At 39.6% G+C, this 20,842-nt stretch overlaps 1 protein-coding gene across 3 annotated transcripts in view; it reads left to right on the top strand.

The window, feature by feature from the left end:
* The window catches only part of LOC131223832 (nardilysin-like), a 108,943-nt gene that overhangs the window by 30,778 nt on the left and 57,323 nt on the right, over positions 1 to 20,842 (top strand). For all 3 annotated transcript variants that reach the window (XM_058219350.1, XM_058219349.1, XM_058219351.1), the window contains 7 exons: positions 3,763 to 3,875; positions 4,449 to 4,522; positions 4,659 to 4,754; positions 5,057 to 5,176; positions 6,044 to 6,277; positions 7,889 to 8,037; positions 10,610 to 10,766. In XM_058219350.1, coding sequence (XP_058075333.1) covers positions 3,763 to 3,875; positions 4,449 to 4,522; positions 4,659 to 4,754; positions 5,057 to 5,176; positions 6,044 to 6,277; positions 7,889 to 8,037; positions 10,610 to 10,766 — 943 coding nt within the window. The remainder of the gene's footprint in view (positions 1 to 3,762; positions 3,876 to 4,448; positions 4,523 to 4,658; positions 4,755 to 5,056; positions 5,177 to 6,043; positions 6,278 to 7,888; positions 8,038 to 10,609; positions 10,767 to 20,842) is intronic.

Genomic DNA, 20,842 nt, shown 5'->3' with positions numbered 1-20,842 from the left:
TTTGCTTGATCCCCTTAGTTCTAATTCTTTGGAATCATCCTTATTGATCTCTCCATCCTTTGAATTATAGAAGCCAAGGAAATGAAACATTTCACTGCAAGGAATCGCATATTCCATAATTTTCAACTAGTCTCGCCTCTAAACTATACAACTCTCCTCCCAACCTCCAATTGAGCATTCCCCCTAAACCTTTTTCTATTACTAGCTTGTTAATTCATATATATAACCAGTGTTCGAAATATCGGTATCTCGCAATGTATTGCACCCTTGGGATACAGATACGTATCGGTTATCGCACGGGATATATTGTTTGTATCGCGTAATTTATTCCACTTTTTGGGAAACATAGGGAAACATTGGGAAAATGTTTGAAATTTTCAATGAAACTTCAGGGATTGTTAAAAATGACCTTAATACACACTTTTGAATTATAAAATCTCAAAAAAATAAAATAAAATTTGCATTTAATAGGTTTCCTTTGTATAGTGTCCTAAGTTATGGGCTATCCGATTGAAATAAAACAACTATATTCAAATATGTTGCATAACATTTATAAATGCATCAAGACATGTGTATCCACACCATCCATCTGTTTTGCCACCTTAATTTACAGCACCATACCAAAAATGAAGCATATCCAATTATCAAGTGGACCATGCCATAGGAAACAGTATTGATTGAAGGCCCTACCATTAAAACCTTCTTAGGGATTACCTTAATGTTTTCGTAGTATTTATTTACCATCCAATCTGTTGACAAGTTCACATAAGCCTGGATGAAAGGAAAAAAACAAATATCAGATTGATCCAGAACTTTTGTGGCCCATTAATAGTCAATCACAACCCTTTCCTTTGGTATGGTCCACCTGATAATTGGATGTGCTTCGTTTTTTGGATAATACACTAAAATGATTTGGAAAAATGGATGAACGACATGGATACAAAATACATCCATTAAGGTGGGCCACGCATTAAGGGCCGCACCGTCTTGGGTGAGTATTGGCTCTCACCTAATCTACTCTCCAATTCCTAACGTTGATGATATCTTTACTTTTTGATAGGTCTTGGCTCAAAAAATGGGGCAGATTGTGTGGGCCCCATGCATTGTATCCATGCGGTCCATTCGTTTTTTTTGGATCATTTTAAAGCCTGAGAAAAAAATGGGGCAGATCCAGAGATCAAGTGGACCACATAAGAGGATGTACGTAATATGGTGGGACCATGACTGTGGGGCCACCTCGATGTAATATTGTGTATATACACCGTCAATTCATTTTGGCATATTATTTTAGGGAATGGGCCAAAAAATGAGGCAAATCCAAAAATGAGGTGGACCGAACCACACGAAAAAGTGGTCATTGAATGGCCACCATTAAAATTTTTTTAGGGGCTACAAAAGTTTTGGACAAAGCTAATATTTATGTTTTCCCTACATCTAGGTCGGCCAGACCTTATGAACAGATTGTATGGCAAATAAACATCACAATGGGCCCTAGGAAAGCTTCAATGATGGATATCATTGCCACCACGACTTCCTGTCATGTGGTCCACTTGAGCCTTATATTTAACTACATTTTAGGCTTATACCCTAAAATGACCTATCAAAATGGATGGAGGGTGTGGATAAAACACATATATCATGGTGGGCCCTATAGAGCCTCTGACTAGACCGTCCGTCTCCGAGGCTTTCAATTCCCGCTGGATGCGGATTTCTTGCAAAAGGCTTTCGCAGGAAGTTCCTATGCTTGGATGCTAGGTGGGGCCCACTGTGATGTTTGTGAGAAATCCACCCCATTCATCCATTTTACGAGCTCATTTTAGGAGATGCGACTGAAAATGAGGTGGATCCAAAACTCAAGTGGGCCATATGAGAGGGAAAATTGGGGAAAGAGTTTCCTACCATGGAAACTTTTCTGGGATCCACCTTGATGTTTATATGCCATCCAAACCGTTTATGAGGTCGTTCCCATTGGGATGAAGTGAAAACATTAAAAACTTATCCTGATACGAAACTTCTGTGGCCATAAAAATGTTTCAACAATGGTCATTGAATCCCTACTGTTTCCTCTCATGCGGCCCACTTGAGTTTTGGATCCACCTTATTTTCGGCGGAATGTACTAAAATGAGCTTGCAAAACATATGGACGTGGCGGATTTCTCACAAACATCACAGCGGGCCCCACCTAGCATCCCATCGCAAGTACTTCATGCGCGGAAGTCTTTTGCATGAAATCCACATTGGACCGCCCGATAGAAAAGGCTCGGAAGCCCTATTTGGAAGCAGAGAGGGTTTTGGCCCCCTTAGAACCCTAATTTCTCTCCCAAATCTCCGGATTTTTCTGGATTTTTTTCACATTATCTTCCGAAATCAATTCCTTACAAACTTCCGAAATCAATTCCCTACGAACAACGCACTTTGATTTGAATGGCCCACTAAATGTAGCTTTTGATCAGCGCAAACTCTTCTACAGGTACAAAAATCCACATTGTTGAAGGTTTCTCTTTTTAATTTTTTTTCCCGATTTTTTTGTATATTTACATACAATAAAAAAATTTCTTGGTATCTTCTGACGGGTTTCGTATCGCTGGAGTGCGATACCGATAATATCGGCCGATAGTATCGATATTGCGAACACTGTATATAACAAGTGCAAAATAGTAAGGGCTTAATGCGAACCTTTGATAAAGATCCATTGCTGTGGCCTGTAATGAATTCATTTATCTTACCACAACTGTGACACTGTTATAACAACACTCTCATGCATGTGTTTGATGATGTCGATATTTCATTCCCGTGGTCCTTTTCTCTTCATTACTCACCAGATAACCTTCTTAGGTACCTATGCTTTCTCCAAATTTGTAAAAACCATGTGAAGATCTATTGCTATAATGAATTCGTCTTTGTCACCACAATCTGTGACACTATTGTAACAACACCCATACATGTCTTTCATGATGTCGGTATTCCTTCATGGATCCTTTTTTCCTCATCACCCATCAAAGAGCCTCCTTAGGTACCCTTGCTTTCTCCAAATATGTAAAAATCATGTGTAGTGTCTTCTCTCAATCATTTTCCTTCAATTATCTAAATAAGAAAATAGCCTTGGTTGTTAATCTCCCTCGTATGAATCCAAACTGAGAGTCTGAGACCCTGATGCGCTATCTTTGTCTCTTGCCTTTGTCTTTTCTTCGCATGTCATGAACCTCACCTAAAGCTTTGTAGTGTGACTCATAAGTTTGATATATAGTTGCATGAAGTGTGAGTGAAGTGGCAATAGGTTCGAGTGTGGTTGCAGGAAAGCATCTATTTAAAATGTTTCAAGTATAAACAGGTAGGAAGTGGGAGTGCGAGCGTGAGTGTGAGACACGATTAAAAGCAGGAGTGCACCCAATTAGAAGGATCGTGCAACTAAGGTTTGATATGTCACTAGCTGGCACAAATTTATTTGTCTCCTTTTTTAGTTGCAAGTAGGTATCATGATGCTTCTGCTAGGACATTTCTCATCATGTGTTTTAAATTCTGCATTCTCTTAATATTATCTTGATTGTTTCTTTGTTTACATTTTGTTTTGAAAATTCTGCCATGAGCATTTGAGTGAATACATCATTGTATATATTAAATTCATCTTATGTAATACTTGTCTAGAAAGCCATGGGTGATTTACATTAATCCGTGAGGAGTGAGGCTTTGGACTAAGTAATGTACTGGCTATGAATGATGGGTTTCCCCATAGCCGCTCAATTTTACTCTTTTGTTTTCTAGTATGATAGTTACTTGTCCAAGCACGGGGGTTCTTCAAATGCATACACGGAAACAGAGTACACCTGCTACCATTTTGAAGTTAATCGGGAATTTCTCAAGGGGGCCTTGAAAAGGTAAGTATGATGGGTACATCATCTAGTTCTTATTCTAGGAGTCTTACTGCATCCATATATTTAATTCACTGATGTTCTGTGGTTGTAGTTCCTTGCTTGTTTGGATCTACTTTGGCTGCTGAATCAGGGCTGCAATTGGCTTGGTTGTTGTGTCTTGGTTTCAAGCCTGGCTTGTCCCTGATATTTGGGTTTGTGGGTCGGGCCTCCCCCTGCATTTCCGGCTCTTCTCAACTAAATGAGACAGGGCTCGGGCCCTTAATTGACAATATTTTCTAGTGATGCCTGGACCAAGCCTGAGTGGAGGCCTTTTTACGGCTGTCATGGGCCTGGCCAGCATGTGCATATCAGGCCCAATTAGTAAACAGGTGGGGCCTGGGCCTGAACTTTGGGTCCAACTAATAGATAGGCATTGACCCAACAAGTGTCTGAACCTGGCTAATTGGCACCTTTATGTCAAATATCTAATTCTTTTTGAAATTCAAACTTATGAAATTACCCAAGCTGGTCATAGAGATGGTGCACGTGAAACATTCTTATAAAGTTGCAAATGTTTTGATTCATTGGTTTCCACAGATTTTCTCAATTCTTTGTTTCACCATTAATTAAAGCTGAAGCAATGGAACGGGAGATATTAGCTGTAGATTCAGGTATTTAACTAGTTCATTTGAATCATCCGGTGTTATTATTCTTTTCTTCCTTTATTACGAGCTTAGACCGTTTTACTCATGAGATATTGGTTGAATGTTTCATGCTCTTCTCTTTTGTGATCAAAATCAAATGTAGAATTCAATCAGGTTCTGCAAAATGATGCTTGTCGCCTTCAACAACTTCAATGTCACACATCTGCCCCGGGCCACCCCTTTAACAGATTCTTCTGGGGTATTCCTGCATCCAATGTTTCTCTCTTGATTTGTTAGTTTGATGTGCATGGAAAGGTGGAGTGGTGGCCATTTCTTATTTCAGGCTTGCCTGAAATGTAACTGATCTTGTTTTGGGGCCAAAAAGGTGGGAAAACCATATACCATCATTGCAGTTCCAGTTGTTTTTCCTCCCCACTCTGCCCTCTCCAGATGCACGTCGGAACAGATAACCATCCATTCTGCTGGAATGTTTGTTTCATATGAGATTTTGCATACCCCCCATCACATGATGATTAATTTGTTTCTGTACTTGTATGGTAGGGAATAAGAAGAGCCTGAGTGATGCTATGGAAAGAGGGATTAATTTGCGTGAACAAATTTTGCAGTTGTATGGAGAAAATTACCATGGTGGAATAATGAAACTAGCAGTGATTGGGGGAGGTACGGTTTTTGTGCTACCATATTCATGATGTTTATTTTTCTATTATATGCCAATGCACAAAAAAATAATAATAATAAAAAAAAAACAAAAAAGAAAGAAAGAAAAGAAGAAGTAGAAAAAGATTGTCACGCTCTTTTTTTTTCCCTTGGAAATCTATTTGAGCAGTGTAAGAGTTTTCTGCATATTTGAGCAGATCGTCAGGTGGTGTGTGTTGGGCCTATGGTGGCATTATATAGAAAGTATGCAATGCTTAGTTGAGCAATTTCTTTTGCATAATGAAATGTACATATGGCTACTTCCTTTTTTTAATGATGCCAACCTTTTTTTTTGATTTGTTCATTGTGGATGGAATACCATACAAGTCTCCCCATGTCCGCATCAGATTTTCCTGTCTGATTGTGCCCGTAGTGGCTATAACCTTCTTTTTCTTAAAGGCCACTTGTCAGATGTCTAGGATCATCTGATAGTGGAAATGTACAATGCATGATCAAGAAATTTGTTCATCTCAGCAAACTGAATATATGGGGCTTGCTTTTGGGCCCATTGTGGATGTGTATCCCAAAAACCTACTTATCCTATTTGAGTTGAGCACATTAAATATATAACCCATAAGCTGTTAACTGCTGTTTGCAAGCTACTAATAAGATGCTACGGTCATTGGTGGAGGAGATATAGTGGCGTGGTCGGTCCAATGAAGGTCTGTGCTGTATGAATGCTGCGTCAGACAATAAAATCTGATTCATTTATCGAGTATCATTTATGTGTTGGTATTATTTGTGATGAAAATGTGAACTTAAAGACTATTCTCGTGACCTTGGCATACATGCTATTAGTTAATTTATGTTTGGTATCCTTTGATCCTGCAGAGTCTCTAGATGTCCTAGAAGATTGGGTGTTGGAGCTGTTCAGCGATGTCAAAGAAGGTCATTGCGTAAACACGATTTCTCAAAAGGTTGAACCTATTTGGAAATCTGGAAAAATTTACAGGATGGAAGCAGTTAAAGATGTGAATATACTAAATTTGACATGGACATTGCCGTGTCTGAATAAAGAATATCTTAAGAAGCCAGAAGACTACTTAGCACATATTTTGGGTCATGGTAAGTTATCTTATGGCCTTGAAATATTTCCTGATGATTTCAAATTTTACTACTGTTCTTTTATAGCAATGAATGGTTTAAAAAAATGGGATATGGATATCAGGTTTAATTCTTTAGGCCATAATTGGATGTCCTGAATTTCTCTGGAGGGTTGGATGTTTTTCCAATCACAATCAATATTAATTACATGTTAGGTTCACCTGAAACATTCCAGATCTTGGGGCTGGAAAGGCAGAACAGGGTCCTGCATAATTTGTTTCCTGAAATCTAGACCAATCCAAATGCATAGCAGAATGGATGACCATCTATTCTGCTAATTATCCTATCTGCTTGCAGTTTCTGGAATTTCCAAATCCACCCTTATAAATTGGTTTAATATACCACACGTGATGCCATGTGATTGCCATGGGTTCCCTATGTGCTACATTTGTTTATTCCTTTTGTGCTTCTTTTCATCCAATGAAGCTACTTCAAAAATGATATTGTATTCATTCTTTCCTCGTTTTGAGCCTTTTCCTAGTTCTAGGCTTCTTTGCATGCAATCATTTATATTTGGTATCTTAAAGTAATGGCTCCAAGGGGATGTTTGGATGCTGACAATATCATGTATTGTACAAGCTGTCCTGTGTGGACAGCGTATATGTGGTTTGTCAAGCTCTTTTTGAAAGTTGTGTCAAGCTCCTTTTTATATACGCCATGGGGAAAAATGAGTACATCATGTACTAAAAAATATGACTGTTAAGCAAGGATAGTCTTATCCTTTTCTAGAAGGTTGAATAATAGACTATACATGCTGAGAGCCTTATACGGTGCATGTAGGAACATAATGTTCCATGCATGTGTCAAATATACTACATTTGTGACCATGCATTTTTAAGCACCCACATGTACACATGCCACATGTGCCACCATCAATCTTCAAGCTCCCAATGTTTCACATGTGTCAATCAGTGTGTACATGTGCCATAATGCCATGTGTGTCACCAGCCATCTTAAGCTACCACATGCTTCACCCCTCCTTGTTCCAGGTGCTTGGCAAATAGTGTAAATTACAAGTCATCTGACATTGCATGATTTGCATTGTATGCGCAAGCGGGCATATGCAGTACACAACTTTATGAGCATCCAAACAGCCCTTCAGCGTATGACTCATTATTCCACTAACGGCTGCCTAAAGTAATTGAAGGAGTCCAGTGATTAGTTTATGTGGTCAAAAACGTCACGCTATAAGAAATGATTCTTTCCATATGCCAGTGGGGTTTTTTGTATTGTAAATTTTGATTTTCTGGTCGATGTTTTCTCCACTGTTTCTCTTTTGATCAAAATACATATATCATTTCCTATTTTGATGTCATGCTATAAGAAGTGGTCCCTTTAAAATGCTTGTTGAAACTAGCGTTTTGTTTTGTAAAATTTGAATTTTCTATTTGGTGATTTTACCATTTATGTTCATTTTGATCAAAATACAACAATCATTGCCTATTTTACAGATTCCTATTTCCTTCTAACAATCCAAAATGGAATTTTTGTTCCTTAGTTTTAGAATGATTGGTCAATTGACTAAAATAGAGAATGGATATCAGACTAATTAAGTGAAGTTTTGATTTTCAGAGGGAAAGGGAAGCTTGCATTTCTTTCTCAAAGCTAAAGGATGGGCAACCTCGTTGTCTGCTGGTGTTGGTGATGAAGGAATGCATCGATCTTCTCTAGTTTACATCTTTGCCATGTCCATATACCTCACAGAATCTGGCTTAAAAAATGTACTTACTCATCTTCCTGTAGCTATCTAAAGTGCACTGTTTCTACTTAGTTCATGTTTAATATCATGTCTCAGTATACTTGTAGGTCCATTTGTAAGTGGGTTTCTCATGTGCTTAGATGCTGATTACTTCAAACCTTATTGTTGCATGTATGAGTCCATCCTTCTTTTAAGGCCTGTTTCCATATTTCTCATGCTTTTGAATAATATCTTGTATCCGTAAGGAACTAACAAGTGACAAGGACCAATGTTGTCGAATTGCATATGTGATCATGTGCGATTGCATATGCCTATGCGCATATGCGATCGCACAATTGCATATGCGACTGCATATTTTTTTGTTTTTTTTGAAAAATTTTTAAAAATCGAAAAATATGGAAAATTCAAAAAAATTGTAAAAAAAAAGAAGAAATTAAGGGTAACTTTCCTACTTTCCTAAGTTAATAAATAACTAATTTTACATATTTAAAATATATTTAAGAGAAATAAAATCAATTAAAGAATGAATTAAATAACAAGTGCTTGAATCTTGATCTTTCAACTTCCAAGAGAGGGAATGTAGGGGGGAGAGAGAGAAAGAGACCACTTGGAAGTAGGAAATATAAGAGAGAGAGAGAGAGAGAGAGAGAGAGAGAGAGAGAGAGAGAGAGAGAGAGAGAGAGAGATTAAGACCACTTCGAATTAAGAAATGTAAGAGAAGAATAGAGTAAAAGAGTTTTGGAGTAAGAATATTGCAAATGGGGGAGGTTTGGAAGCCTTTTTATAGACAAAATAAAAAATAAAATAATGTGCCAACCTTTGGCCAATATGCGATCACATATGTTGCATGCAATCGCATACATCGCATATGCAACATATGCGATCGCATATGTGCCAGATCGCATATGCGATTTGCATATGGATATGTGCATATGCGGTCGCACATGACAACAATGACAAGGACTTGATGTCAGCCTTTCTGCTATCATTTTGGTGAAAGAAGCCTGCGATCTTGATCCATTTTATTTTGGCGAGGGCCAAAATGAAATATATTGAGTTTGAAGGGATTATTTTTGTGAAATGATGGAAGTGATTCTCAGGTGGCCCCCCTTTTCAGGGTTGTCTGCAACAAAAGATTCAAATCCATTTTTATGTTTGTATTCAAACAGGCCCATAAATATATCTTCTATTTTGTTTCTTTTTTCTTAATTCATTTTTGTGGAAATTTGATTGTTGTCCTCTTTTCTGTTACTTAACACTTTCTTTGAATGTCGAGAAAAAAAACTTTCTTTCAAATTTTTTTTTCTTTGAATGTCAGAAGGTTAGATCTTCCAATATGATAGAAATTTGGTTCATCTCAAATCTTCAATGGGTCCACATCAGGTCAGCAGTATGGGTAACCATAGGCCTAGAGATGTAATCCTATTCGTTAGCAAGCTCTACATTTGCTTTCGCTGAGGGCTTTACAGTTCCTCTCTAGTCCAATTGCTATCTACAGGCATATTTGAACTCAGTAGGGTTGCATCTGCATTAGGGCTCATTTGGGAGCTTGTAAACGGAGGTAAATGGGAAATGTAATTGGAGGTAAATGAATTCAAAGTAAATAGCTTATGCAATTGCGTTTGGATTGGAGTAAATGAATGCATTTGAAATCCAAATATTCTGTTTGGATAGGAGTAAATGGAAGGAATTTGAGTGCGTTGGAATTTTTCAATATATTCACAGCAAGTAGGAACATATGTGATATCCCAAATCAGCTTTAATATCCCAAATTAGTGTACGTATGTGACATTTAACAGAATTATTCTAAAAAGCCCATTGAAATATATACTTTTGCTGAAAATGAGGAAATTTCAACCCTTAGGTGGGCCACAAACTTAAGGATCACAAACAAGCAACTTGCCAATATTTTTTAACCGTCCATTTAGATGGCCAACCTTTGGATAGTTTGGATCATTCTATTGGTGTGATTTTAGTGATGTAGCCAATAATTGGTTTGTTTTGGAGTATCATCAACATGCCACGTGTATGGCAGACATGTGCGCAAGGCACCTTTGTTTACTCATGTGACTCTCCAAGGGAACTCAAAAACGCATTTTCCCCCCATTAACTTCCAAATCCTCTCTCACAGAAAGAATTTCATTTACAGGCTCATTTACTGCCATTTCATTTCATTTCCATGCAATTACTTTCATCCAAACATACCTCAAATACCAATTCCCTCCATTTACCTCCGTTAACTGTTTACTCCCATCCAAATGGCCCTTAGGCTAGCTCAAATGTAGCCTAGGGCCCAGCTGACTTTTGTAGCCCATTAACTAGTTGGGAGGAGCCTGAGCTTGAGTTCGTACAATATATGTAATACTACTGGGCTAACCCATTTGACTGACCCAACCTGAGACATTTCTTGCAGGCTGGCCTCAGCTTGAACTCAGGTCCTTGGGTCAATGGATGGGCCTGTATAAGCTCCAACTAGGACCAGTTGTGCCCTATTTCTTATTATGTATGTTTTGCCTCAATTGAGCTCTAATGTATAAATTTCTCATGATCGATTACTTTCCTAACTGCTTCTTTCTGACTTGACACCTTGGCAGGTTCACGAGGTTATTGGGGTTATTTATCAGTATCTTAAATTATTACGTCAAGCTGGTCCACAAGCCTGGATATTTAAGGAACTCCAAGATATTGGGAATATGGAATTTAGATTTGCAGAAGAACAGCCCCAAGATGATTATGCAGCAGAACTTGCAGGTTCTTATTATTTATTTATTTTTTGTATTCCTAAATTAGTGGGTGAATAGACAGTTCTTAGGGTCAGTGAATTGGCAGATTGTTATGAAAATTTCTGTTAAAAGTGGGTCAATCACTTTACTCAGTGAATTGGTTGGTGAGTAGACAGTTCATAGGTGTCATTGAATTGTACCATAAGTTTTTGCATCAAGATGGCTGATAGTCTGGATATTCAAGGAGTTCCAAGATACTGGGAATATGGAATATATTTTCAGAGGAACAACTCCAAGATGACTATGCAATAGAACTCACAGGCCACAGCCTGTGAGTTCTATTGCATAGTCATCTTGGAGTTGTTCCTCTGAATATATATATATATATATATAAATTCTTATATCGGTTTGTGAGTAGATAGTTCTTAAGGTCAGTGAAATAGCAAATTGTTATTTAAGCTTCTGATAGAAGTGGGGTCAATCACTCCATATGATTCACAGTTTTGAGTATCTGAATGGTTTGCTAAGCAGCCATGTACCTTTTTGAATGCAGCCATATCTTCTAGTGCAGGTGTGGGACATCCTAGCCGTGCATTAGGTCTGCTTCACTGTGTAGATGAGCTGGCCCAAAAAAATAAGCTGGTCTGCTTATCAGGCAGGCTACATGTGATTGTTGGATATGGACGGTTGTGGTTTTGAACGTGTACTGGCTAAAATGCTTGGTCAGTTGAAATGAAGTCTCCTCACATTCAACCTAAAGTCAAGTTGGGGATTACTTCCGGAGGCTACCTAATAAAAACTTGAGTCCATTTGTTGGATTGAAGGCCTTCTGGGAATGCATGTCAAGAAATGCTATGACACTATGCACACGAGGAGAGATTGAAGAAGCGACTTACGTTATGTTACTTCGTCACGCACCTAAGATATGGTCTAGTCATCAAGTGGAGGCCAGTATTAATATGCCCTGCCTCAAAGATTGTGGTCCACTACACTGGTGGGGCAAATGTGTATCTTAAATATAGACGACTTGATGTAGGACCAATGCATGAACCAAGTATTATGTGAGATCAAGTAGCAAAATTAAGGTAATCAACAAAAGAACATAAAGCCTGCCATTATGATCACTGATACCAAGTAAACCATAAGAATATTATGCATAATCCTAGCCTAGGTTACCAACATCATAACACAAGATCATTAAATAAAGGAAACTAGGATCTAATGGATGTAGGGACATCCAATTAGCATAGGGTAAAGCCTATTTCAAAGTAAGAGACCTAATACTACTTAGGGTAAAATTAGGGTTAGAGAAATTGGGGAAATATATGATTTAGGGTTTATGGGATCAAATTGGATGAAGGGGCTAAAGGGTTTAGAGGTTAGGATATGGGAATTAGGGTTTTGGGTAGAAGGGATGTCAGGATTTTGGGTGAATTGAAGAATGGGAGAAGTTAGGGTTTGGTAATTTGGGAAAATAGGATGGTTAGAGATTTCTAGGTTTAGGGTAGGTTTTGGGACAATAGAGAAGATGGTTTTAATTGTAGGGCGATGAGAGACCAAAAGGGCCAAGGTGTGGCTGTACGACCAACCCGCAGGGTTCACATGTCTTGCCGTACGATCACACGTGTGGCCAGGATGTATGGGTTTAGGTCTTTTAGGATCTGGATTGTTGATGGGTATGAGAAAGTTAGGTTTCGAAGAATATGAAGATCTGGGATGGAAGAATCGAAGAACTTTGAAGAAAATACCTTGATGGATAATGAATGGGTGATGATGGGGGGATAGATCGAGACCTCGCACTTTCGTTGATGAAGATTAGCCTCATACCAATCTCCATTCCAAATCACATGGAAGTATCTTCAAATCTCATGGAGATGGAAGAAGAAGAAGAAAGGAGCAAAGCCTTTTTTTTTTTCACTAAAATCCAATGGGAGAGAGTGTCACATGCCCACCTTCTTTTATAGCTCCAAGAAGTTTCAATAATTACAATAATCAGCCTGTCTTGTGCATTTTCACGAAAGTAGTCCTAGTGTAAATAAAATCAACTAAAAACACTCACAATGATGTCCACACATAATATAAACAAAACTAAATCTTATATGCTAATAAAGTCTAAGAAAAACTAGTGTGGACGATCCACGATTAATGGCCTGATCATGTGATCCAACAGCCTGATCGTCACGTCCCTCCAATACAACGGTGTGGAACACTCTATAAAGCAACACATGTGCATCTTTCTAGTGTGGGGTCTTATAGATGCTTGCACATGCACATAGGGTCTTCAGTACGATCACTGTTACTTGCCTAGCCACAGGGAAATTGGTGCGGCCCGCCTCCTCCTCTAATACGTACGCAAAGGGGTATGTGAAGTCATGTCCTTATTAACTCTCCTCGGCTGAGAATAGTTCGCCTTTGGTGGACTAAAACTCTTGTAGCGCTCCAAAATATCTGGATCCAAATGCTGTAGCTCGTCCTCTGTAATCCTACTACTGTATGAAATCGGCCTGTGCTTCCACTTGACAAGGAATTTCTGAAATTCCCCATGACAAGTGGAAACTGCTTATGCATCCAATATGTCTTCAATTTGTTCACTTCGAGCTGGCAAGGAGGGTAAAGGTGGTATAGGCTTGGATGATTGGTCAGGTAGGGGCCATGGATTTGGGATTAGGTCATGGTCTATGGGAGGGTCTGTGGATGGATTAAATGGCGAAGTAGTAGGACCCTTGTATTGTACTAGATCTTCCACATTAAAAGTAGAGCTAATTCCCATGGTAGGTGGAAGGTCTACTACATACGCATTAGGACCCAGTTTCTACAATACTTTGTATGGTCCTGCACTATGCGCTTGTAACTTTTTAACGGCCCCATGTGGGAACCATTCAGGCCTCATACGAACCATGACATAATCTAATACTTGGAATTCATGAAATCCGCGATGAGAATCAACAAACGCTTTATTATTTTTATTACTTGCATTAATTGGCATCCTGATCTCACCAAGCAACTCATGTATGTGACGTGCAAAACTTATGTGTCGACTTAGGTGGCCTACGGGACACAAACATAGGTATGAGATATACAAGTTTCCTAGGTTTGTAGCCACGCACAACCTCAAATGGACTCATGCCTATGGACCTATTAATGGAATTGTTATATGCTAATTCAGCTATAGGCAAAACGGTATTCCAAGTTCGGACATGATCACCCACAAGGCTTCTAAGCAAATTTCCAAGACTACTACTGACAACTTTAGTTTGACCGTCTATTTGAGGGTGATAGATAGATGAAAATTGAAGCCTTGTCCTCATAATGTGCCATAATGTCTTTCAAAAATAGCTCATACAATATATATCACGATCAAACACTATGGTCTTAGGTAGACCACGTAAATGCAATACGTCACCCAGAAAAGGCTTAGCCACATTGGAGGCATCTGAATTTTTCGAGCATGGAATGAAATGGGCCATTTTGGAAAAACGATCCACAACCATAAATACCAAATTGTGTTTCTTGATAGTTTTCGGTAAGCCCAACACGAAATCCATACTAATGTCCCGCTATGAAGCATGGGGTACTAGCAAAGGCGTATACAATCCTGTATTTTTCTTCCTTTGCTTCGCCAGTTGATAAGCCCTGCAGTGCCCAACTATCTTGGCTACATTTTGCTTGAGACTTGGCTAATAAAAACTATCCTCCACAAGGGCAATGGTCTTGTCTCTCCCCAAATGACCGGCTACCCCTCTTGCATGAAGTTCCTAAACTAGGAAATCACGGAGGGAGGTACGGGGAACACAAAGTCTGTCACATTTAAATAGAAACTCATCGATGATGACAAACCTGCAGCTGTTGGTCGACTGACCATCTCGTAATGACGCGTACAAATCTCTAAAGTCTGGGTAAGTAGGATACTCTTCTCTCAGTTGATCAAACCCAGTCACTTTCACTCTCATACTTTGGAGTAGCACCACATAATGATTAAGGGCATCAACACATTTGTTTTCGACTCTAACCTTATGTTTCAGAATGAAAGAATATTCCTGAAGAAATTGGACCCATTTGGAATGCTTAGGGTTTAGTTTCTTATGGGAACTGAGATAATGTAAAGCCTCATGGTCAGAGAACAAGACATTCTTGAGGTAATAAGTAATGCCGCCAATGGCGCAAGGATTGGATAACCGCATACAATTCTTTGCCATAGGTGGAATACCGTTGCTTTGCCTCATTCAACTTCTCACTAAAATAAGCAACGGGGTGATGGGGACATCTCGCGCACATGCAGGCACCCCCTACGCACATACACAAGGAGGAAGAGAGCCCCACCATCGATCTGGATCAATGACGACATCCATGAAGGGCCTCCTAGTTAGAGGGCTGTGCTATGGTTCCTTGGAGTGGACCCGATCATCATGTGGATCCCACCATTGGATCGTGGTCCACTACCCTAGATGATCTAGGACTTTGAGTTTTGCTTATTATCATTATTAGGAACGTTATGAATGGTTTAGATTGTTTTGATTAGTTGTTATTTTTGTTACTTCATCTCTAAGTAATAGTGTGCGCACATGGCACGGCTTTTGGGGTATAGAGTTTTCTTATAAATAGGCAACCCCTTGTAGGTTTTTTCTTATTGAAGATTATGAATAAAATTCAGCGTTTTCCTCATTCTCTAATTCTCTGAGTTGAGGAAATCAGATTGGGTGCGAAACCCTCCCTTCTTCAAAGGGCTAACCAGTGTTCGAAATATCGGTATCGCGCAATGTATCGCAACCTTGGGATACAGATACGTATTGGTTATCGCACGGGATATATCGTTTGTATCGCATAATTTATCTCACTTTTTGGGAAACATGGGGAAACATTGGCAAAATGGTTGAATTTTTTTTTATGAAACTTCAGGGATTATTTAAAAAGTCCTTAATTCACACTTTTAAATCATAAAATCTTAAAAAAGAAGTGCAGATAATAAATTTCCTTTGTCTAAGGTCCTAAGTTATGCGTTATCTAATTGAACTAAGGTAAATATATTCAAATATGATGCATAACATTTATAAGTGTATAAAGATATATATGAAAACATAACCAATGCATTCAAAAGCAAAAGATATAGTGAAATTAGAAAACATACCTATCAATGATATGTGTATTCAATATCCAACCCGGCCATTCGTTTTTCCATATTATTTTAAGACATTATCCAAAAAATGAAGCAGATCCAATAATCAGGGGGACCATACCATAAGAAACAATGGTGATTGACCATTAGTGGGCCACAAAAGTTTTGGATCAAGCTGATAATTGTTTTTTCCCTTCATTCAAACTTATATGGACTACGCAAGTGAAAATAGTTGGAATTGATGCTATTGTCCAAAACTTCTTGGAGCCACAAAAGGCTTTAATCAATTGATGCTACTGTAATAAAAAATAGGTCCCACCTGGATGCATGCACGACATATTCCTCATCGTCCATTTGTTTTGCAACTTGATTTTAGGGGTCGGCTTAAAAAATGAGGCAAATACAAATTTTAGGTAGATGTGGACGACTCCACATGAAATAGTGGTTATTGACCATTAAAAAATTTGTGGGCCACAATTTTTTGGATCAAGCTGACATTTGTTTTTTTTTTTTTTTTTCCTTTCATCCAACCCTATGTTAAATTATCAACTGGTTGGATGGTCTTGATCTAAATATTAAATTTTTTAGGGCTACAAAATTTTTGGATCACGTTAATATTTATGCTTTACCATCCAGGTTTGTCAAACGTTATGAATGGATTGGATGACAAATAAACCTTACGGTGGACTATAAGAAGCTTATTAGTGGATATTATTGCCATCACGGTTTCCTGTGGTGTGGTACACTTGAACTTTACATTTGTCTCATTTTTTTGGGCTCATGCCTTAAAATGATCCCTGAAAATGGATGCAATGGTGTGGATTGGCTGGTATACCACGCACCAGCGACCTGACCAGTGTGGGTACGTGTCGTGCAAAGATGAGTGTTGACGCTCAAGCGAGCTCGGGTTGTACAAACAGTTAAAGGAGATCAAAGTTACATGGGCCCCACAATAATGTATTTGTTATATCCACATCGTTCATTCATTTGGAGAGATTATTTTAGATCATGAGCCCAAAAATGAGTCATACGCAAAGCTCAAGTGGACCACACCACAAATAGCAATGAGACAATGATTCTTACTATTAAAATATTTGCAGGGCCCACCATGACGTTTATTTTCCATCCAATTTGTTCACGAGGTCACAAAGACCTGGATGAAGAGGAAAAACAAATAGCATATTGATCCAAAGCTTTTGTGACCCCCAAAAGGGTTTCAATGGTAGACGTTCAATCTCCTGCTGCCTTTTCAGTGTGGTCCACTTGATCCTTGGATTTGTCTTATTTTTCGACTCAAGACTTACGACGAGTACTCTAAATGGACTAACGGTTTGGATATAACATATACCTCATGGTGGGACCCACAGAACTTGGTGATGTTAACACACCATCCAAGTCTGTGGTGTGTGGTACACCAGCCCATCTGCTTCCCGTAAAAGGGGCTCGAGGCCTTTTTTTTCGAAGCAGAGAAGGTTCCGGAATGCTAGAACCCTAAACTCTCTCCCAAATCTCTGATTTTTTCAGATTTTGCCGAGGAATTCTCCGGATTTCACGGAGGATTGGTCGGATTTCACCCAAATCTCTCCTGATTTCCCGATTTCTCTAAATTTTGACGGATTTCGCCTCCCAAATCAGAGATTTTGTTTGCGCTAACCTAATGCTTCGATTCGAATGACCCATCAAACGGACCTTCGATCAGGGATCTCCTCTACAGGTACAAAATCTACTTGTTGAAAGTTTTTATTTTTTCTCTTTTTTTTTTCATATTTTTTTTTAAGATAATGATGTTGTCCCAAAATCCCGGAGTTGGCTATATTAGCCTAGCTGTTGTTTTTACACCAAATTTATTGAAAAAACAAATAAAATCTCGATAAAATGATAGTATCGTTGATATCGCATGATAGTTAGGACGATATTAAGCGATATTGAACGATATTTGGCGATATTATGCGATATATCGATCGATACAAAGTATTCTGTAATTTTTTTCAATTTTTTAGTATCTTCAGAAGGATTTCGTATCGCTGGGCTACGATACCGATAATATCGGCCGATATATCAGCGGATAGTATCGATATTTCGAACATTGGGGCTAACTACCGTGGTGCGATGCCACACCCATTCCAAATTGCCCCCATCTCCTACCATCAATATTCATCATCTCCCACAGCCATCCACGCTTCAAATTCACCCCCTTTAGCAGCCAATCCTTCCTCTACAGCAGATTTGCAGAATCAGGTCCTTCAGGAGAGCTGAAACTTCGACGGAGCACCACGCACAGACTGGACGTCAGATTAGCCTAAAATTTGGTGTGTGGGTGGCCCACCCCTGGCCGACCAAACCCAAGCTTGCCTTTTTTGGGTTCGTGGGCCCCACATGTGCGGGCAGGATCCCACGCACGTGCGTCTGGACCCAACCGCTGTCCCCACGTGTGGAACACCTCGGGTTTGTCTCTCTCCTCTATTTCACTCCTCTCTCACCTTATTTCCCTAACCCTAACCCTAGATAATCCTAAATCCCAAGTTCTACTCCACTTTTGCAACCTTAGGTTTTCCCGAATTGAAACATGTGAATCCGTTGGATTGAGGAATAATCCTTTCCATGTGTGGATGAATCTACTCTTCTTTGAGCATTGTTTGGTCTATAATTTTTAATTGATCCAGCCCTAACATGTGTAGGCTTGGACCTTTGTAGATTTCCCTTGTTGAATGCTTGATCTTATGTGGGATATGAAATTTCTGTGATTGTTTCTAAATTAGTATGATCTTAAGCCTGAAATCTTGCATATCATATTTAAATTTCATGTCCTGCATCGCGGGGCGCCACTCTTGACTAAGCACGCCACCTATACCTACCCCAAATGCATCACATGCGACCTCAGAGACTTTAGAAAAGTCTGGAAGGCGCATGACAGGGGCTTCACTCATCTTGCCTTAATCTCTTTAAATGATTTAGAGGCAACTTTAGTCCATACAAACTCCCCTTTCTTAATGCAATCTGTGATGAGAGCCACAATGGAGCTAAATCCTCTGATGAACCGCTTATAAAAAGTTGCTAAGCCATGAAAGCTTTGCACTTCGTGAATATTGTGCAGTTCAAGCTACTCAACTATGGCCCAGACTTTCTCGGGGTCCGTCCTTATGCCGTCAGATGATACGATGAACCCTAAGAAGATAACACTGTTTGACATAAACGTGCACTTCTTAAGGTCGGCGTACATCTTTTCCTTTCTGAGGACCTCGCAAACTTGCCTCAGATGGTGAGGATGTTGTTCCTTTGAGGTGTTATAGATAAGAATGCCATCAAAATACACCACAAGGAACTTACCCATAAAAGGGTCTCAACGCCTAGGTTATCGCTCTCATAAATGTGCTCGGGGGCGTTAGTCAAACCAAAGGACATGATTAGTCACTCGTATAGCCCATCCTTCGTCTTCAAGGCCTTCTTCCACTCATCTCTTGGGTGTATACGTATTTGGTGATACCCACTCTTGAGGTCAATCTTCGACAAGATTGTGGCCCCGTCATCATGTCTAACATATCATCAAGACGCGGTATGGGAACCCTGTACTTGATCATGATTTTGTTGATGGCTCTACTGTCCACACACATGCGCCACATGTCATCTTTCTTGGGCGTTAGAAGCCCTGGCATGACACATAGACTCAAACTCTCCTGAATGAAACCCTTTCTGAGGAGTTCATCTACTTGCCTCTTCAACTCTGCATGCTCCTTGGCGTTCATTCGATAATGAGGAAGGTTTGGTAGAGTCGACCCAGGGACAAGATCAATGACATGCTGGATGTCCTTCATGGGTGAAAACTCATTTGGTAACTCTTCTGGAAATACATCGTGAAACTCATCCATAATCGGCTTCACCTCAGGGGGTCCTTCTACACTAACCTCGGGCATAACTTCTCTCACCACTAAGGCGTACACCATCAAATTCATTGTAGTCTCTCTCTTGAACTCCTTAACGTTGATAACTTGGAGAGACGTAGGTTGGGATTTCCTTGTTTCCCTTAGGTTACCTGACTTCCCCTCATTTTTCTTCTCTGCATTGCTTTTTGGTGAGAGAAGAACTAGAGATATCTTTTTGGCTTGATGCATGAATAAACATATATTTGAGTGGTCGTATATCGTCAAATCGCGGTCAAATAGCCAAGGTCGTCCCAAAATGATGTGTCCAACATCCATAGGTAAGACGTCGCAACACAACGAATCTGAATATGATCCAAAATTAACGGGTACGGGACATCACTGGGTAACAGGCATGGAAGATGCATCCACCCATGACACTTTATAGGGCTGAAAGTGCGGTTCAGGCTTCAAACCCAAACGGGACAAAGTGCTAATGGAGACCACATTGGTACAACTACCACTATCGACAATTACCTTGCAATTCTTCTCTCCACATTTTGCATAGGTGTAAAATATCGTAGTCTAACGCTAATCATCATTCTCCTTAACATTGGTCAAGGCGCACCTGACTACTGCAAGTGGTGGTCTCTTCTTCTACTTCCTCATCACTAGTATCGTTGATGTTGGGTTGATAACTTCTTCAAAATCGCCCTGTTCATCTCCTTCTTCCTCACCATCGCTAATCACCGGGGCTTTGTTCCTATCTTTCAAGGGACATTGATGCACAAAGTGACCAACTCCATGGCAATTGATGCATTGCGTTTGCTCACCTCCCCTAGAGCTAACACTTGCTATCCCTTTTCTTTTGACATCTCTAAGGTTGGACTGGGACCCAATTTGGGGTCTAGACTGACTCCCCATGTTAGGCTTAGCCCCTTGAGAGTAAGTCTTGATACTTGGATCCCGAGAGTCATAACGCCTATCAACTGGTGCCTTGAGGCAGTGTTCAATGTCTCGCGCCACTTGGTACATGTGCTCCAATGTGCCAATATCGCGAGAGTAAAGTTCTCCTTGGATCTTAAATCGGAGGCCCATCTTGAATCTAGACAATGTAATCATCGGGTCCTCAAT

Source organism: Magnolia sinica, chromosome 13 (genome assembly GCF_029962835.1).
Source record: "Magnolia sinica isolate HGM2019 chromosome 13, MsV1, whole genome shotgun sequence".
Classification (NCBI taxonomy): domain Eukaryota; kingdom Viridiplantae; phylum Streptophyta; class Magnoliopsida; order Magnoliales; family Magnoliaceae; genus Magnolia; species Magnolia sinica.
The sequence above is the reverse complement of the archived record's forward strand: the minus strand, read 5'-3'. Positions and strand labels throughout refer to the sequence as shown.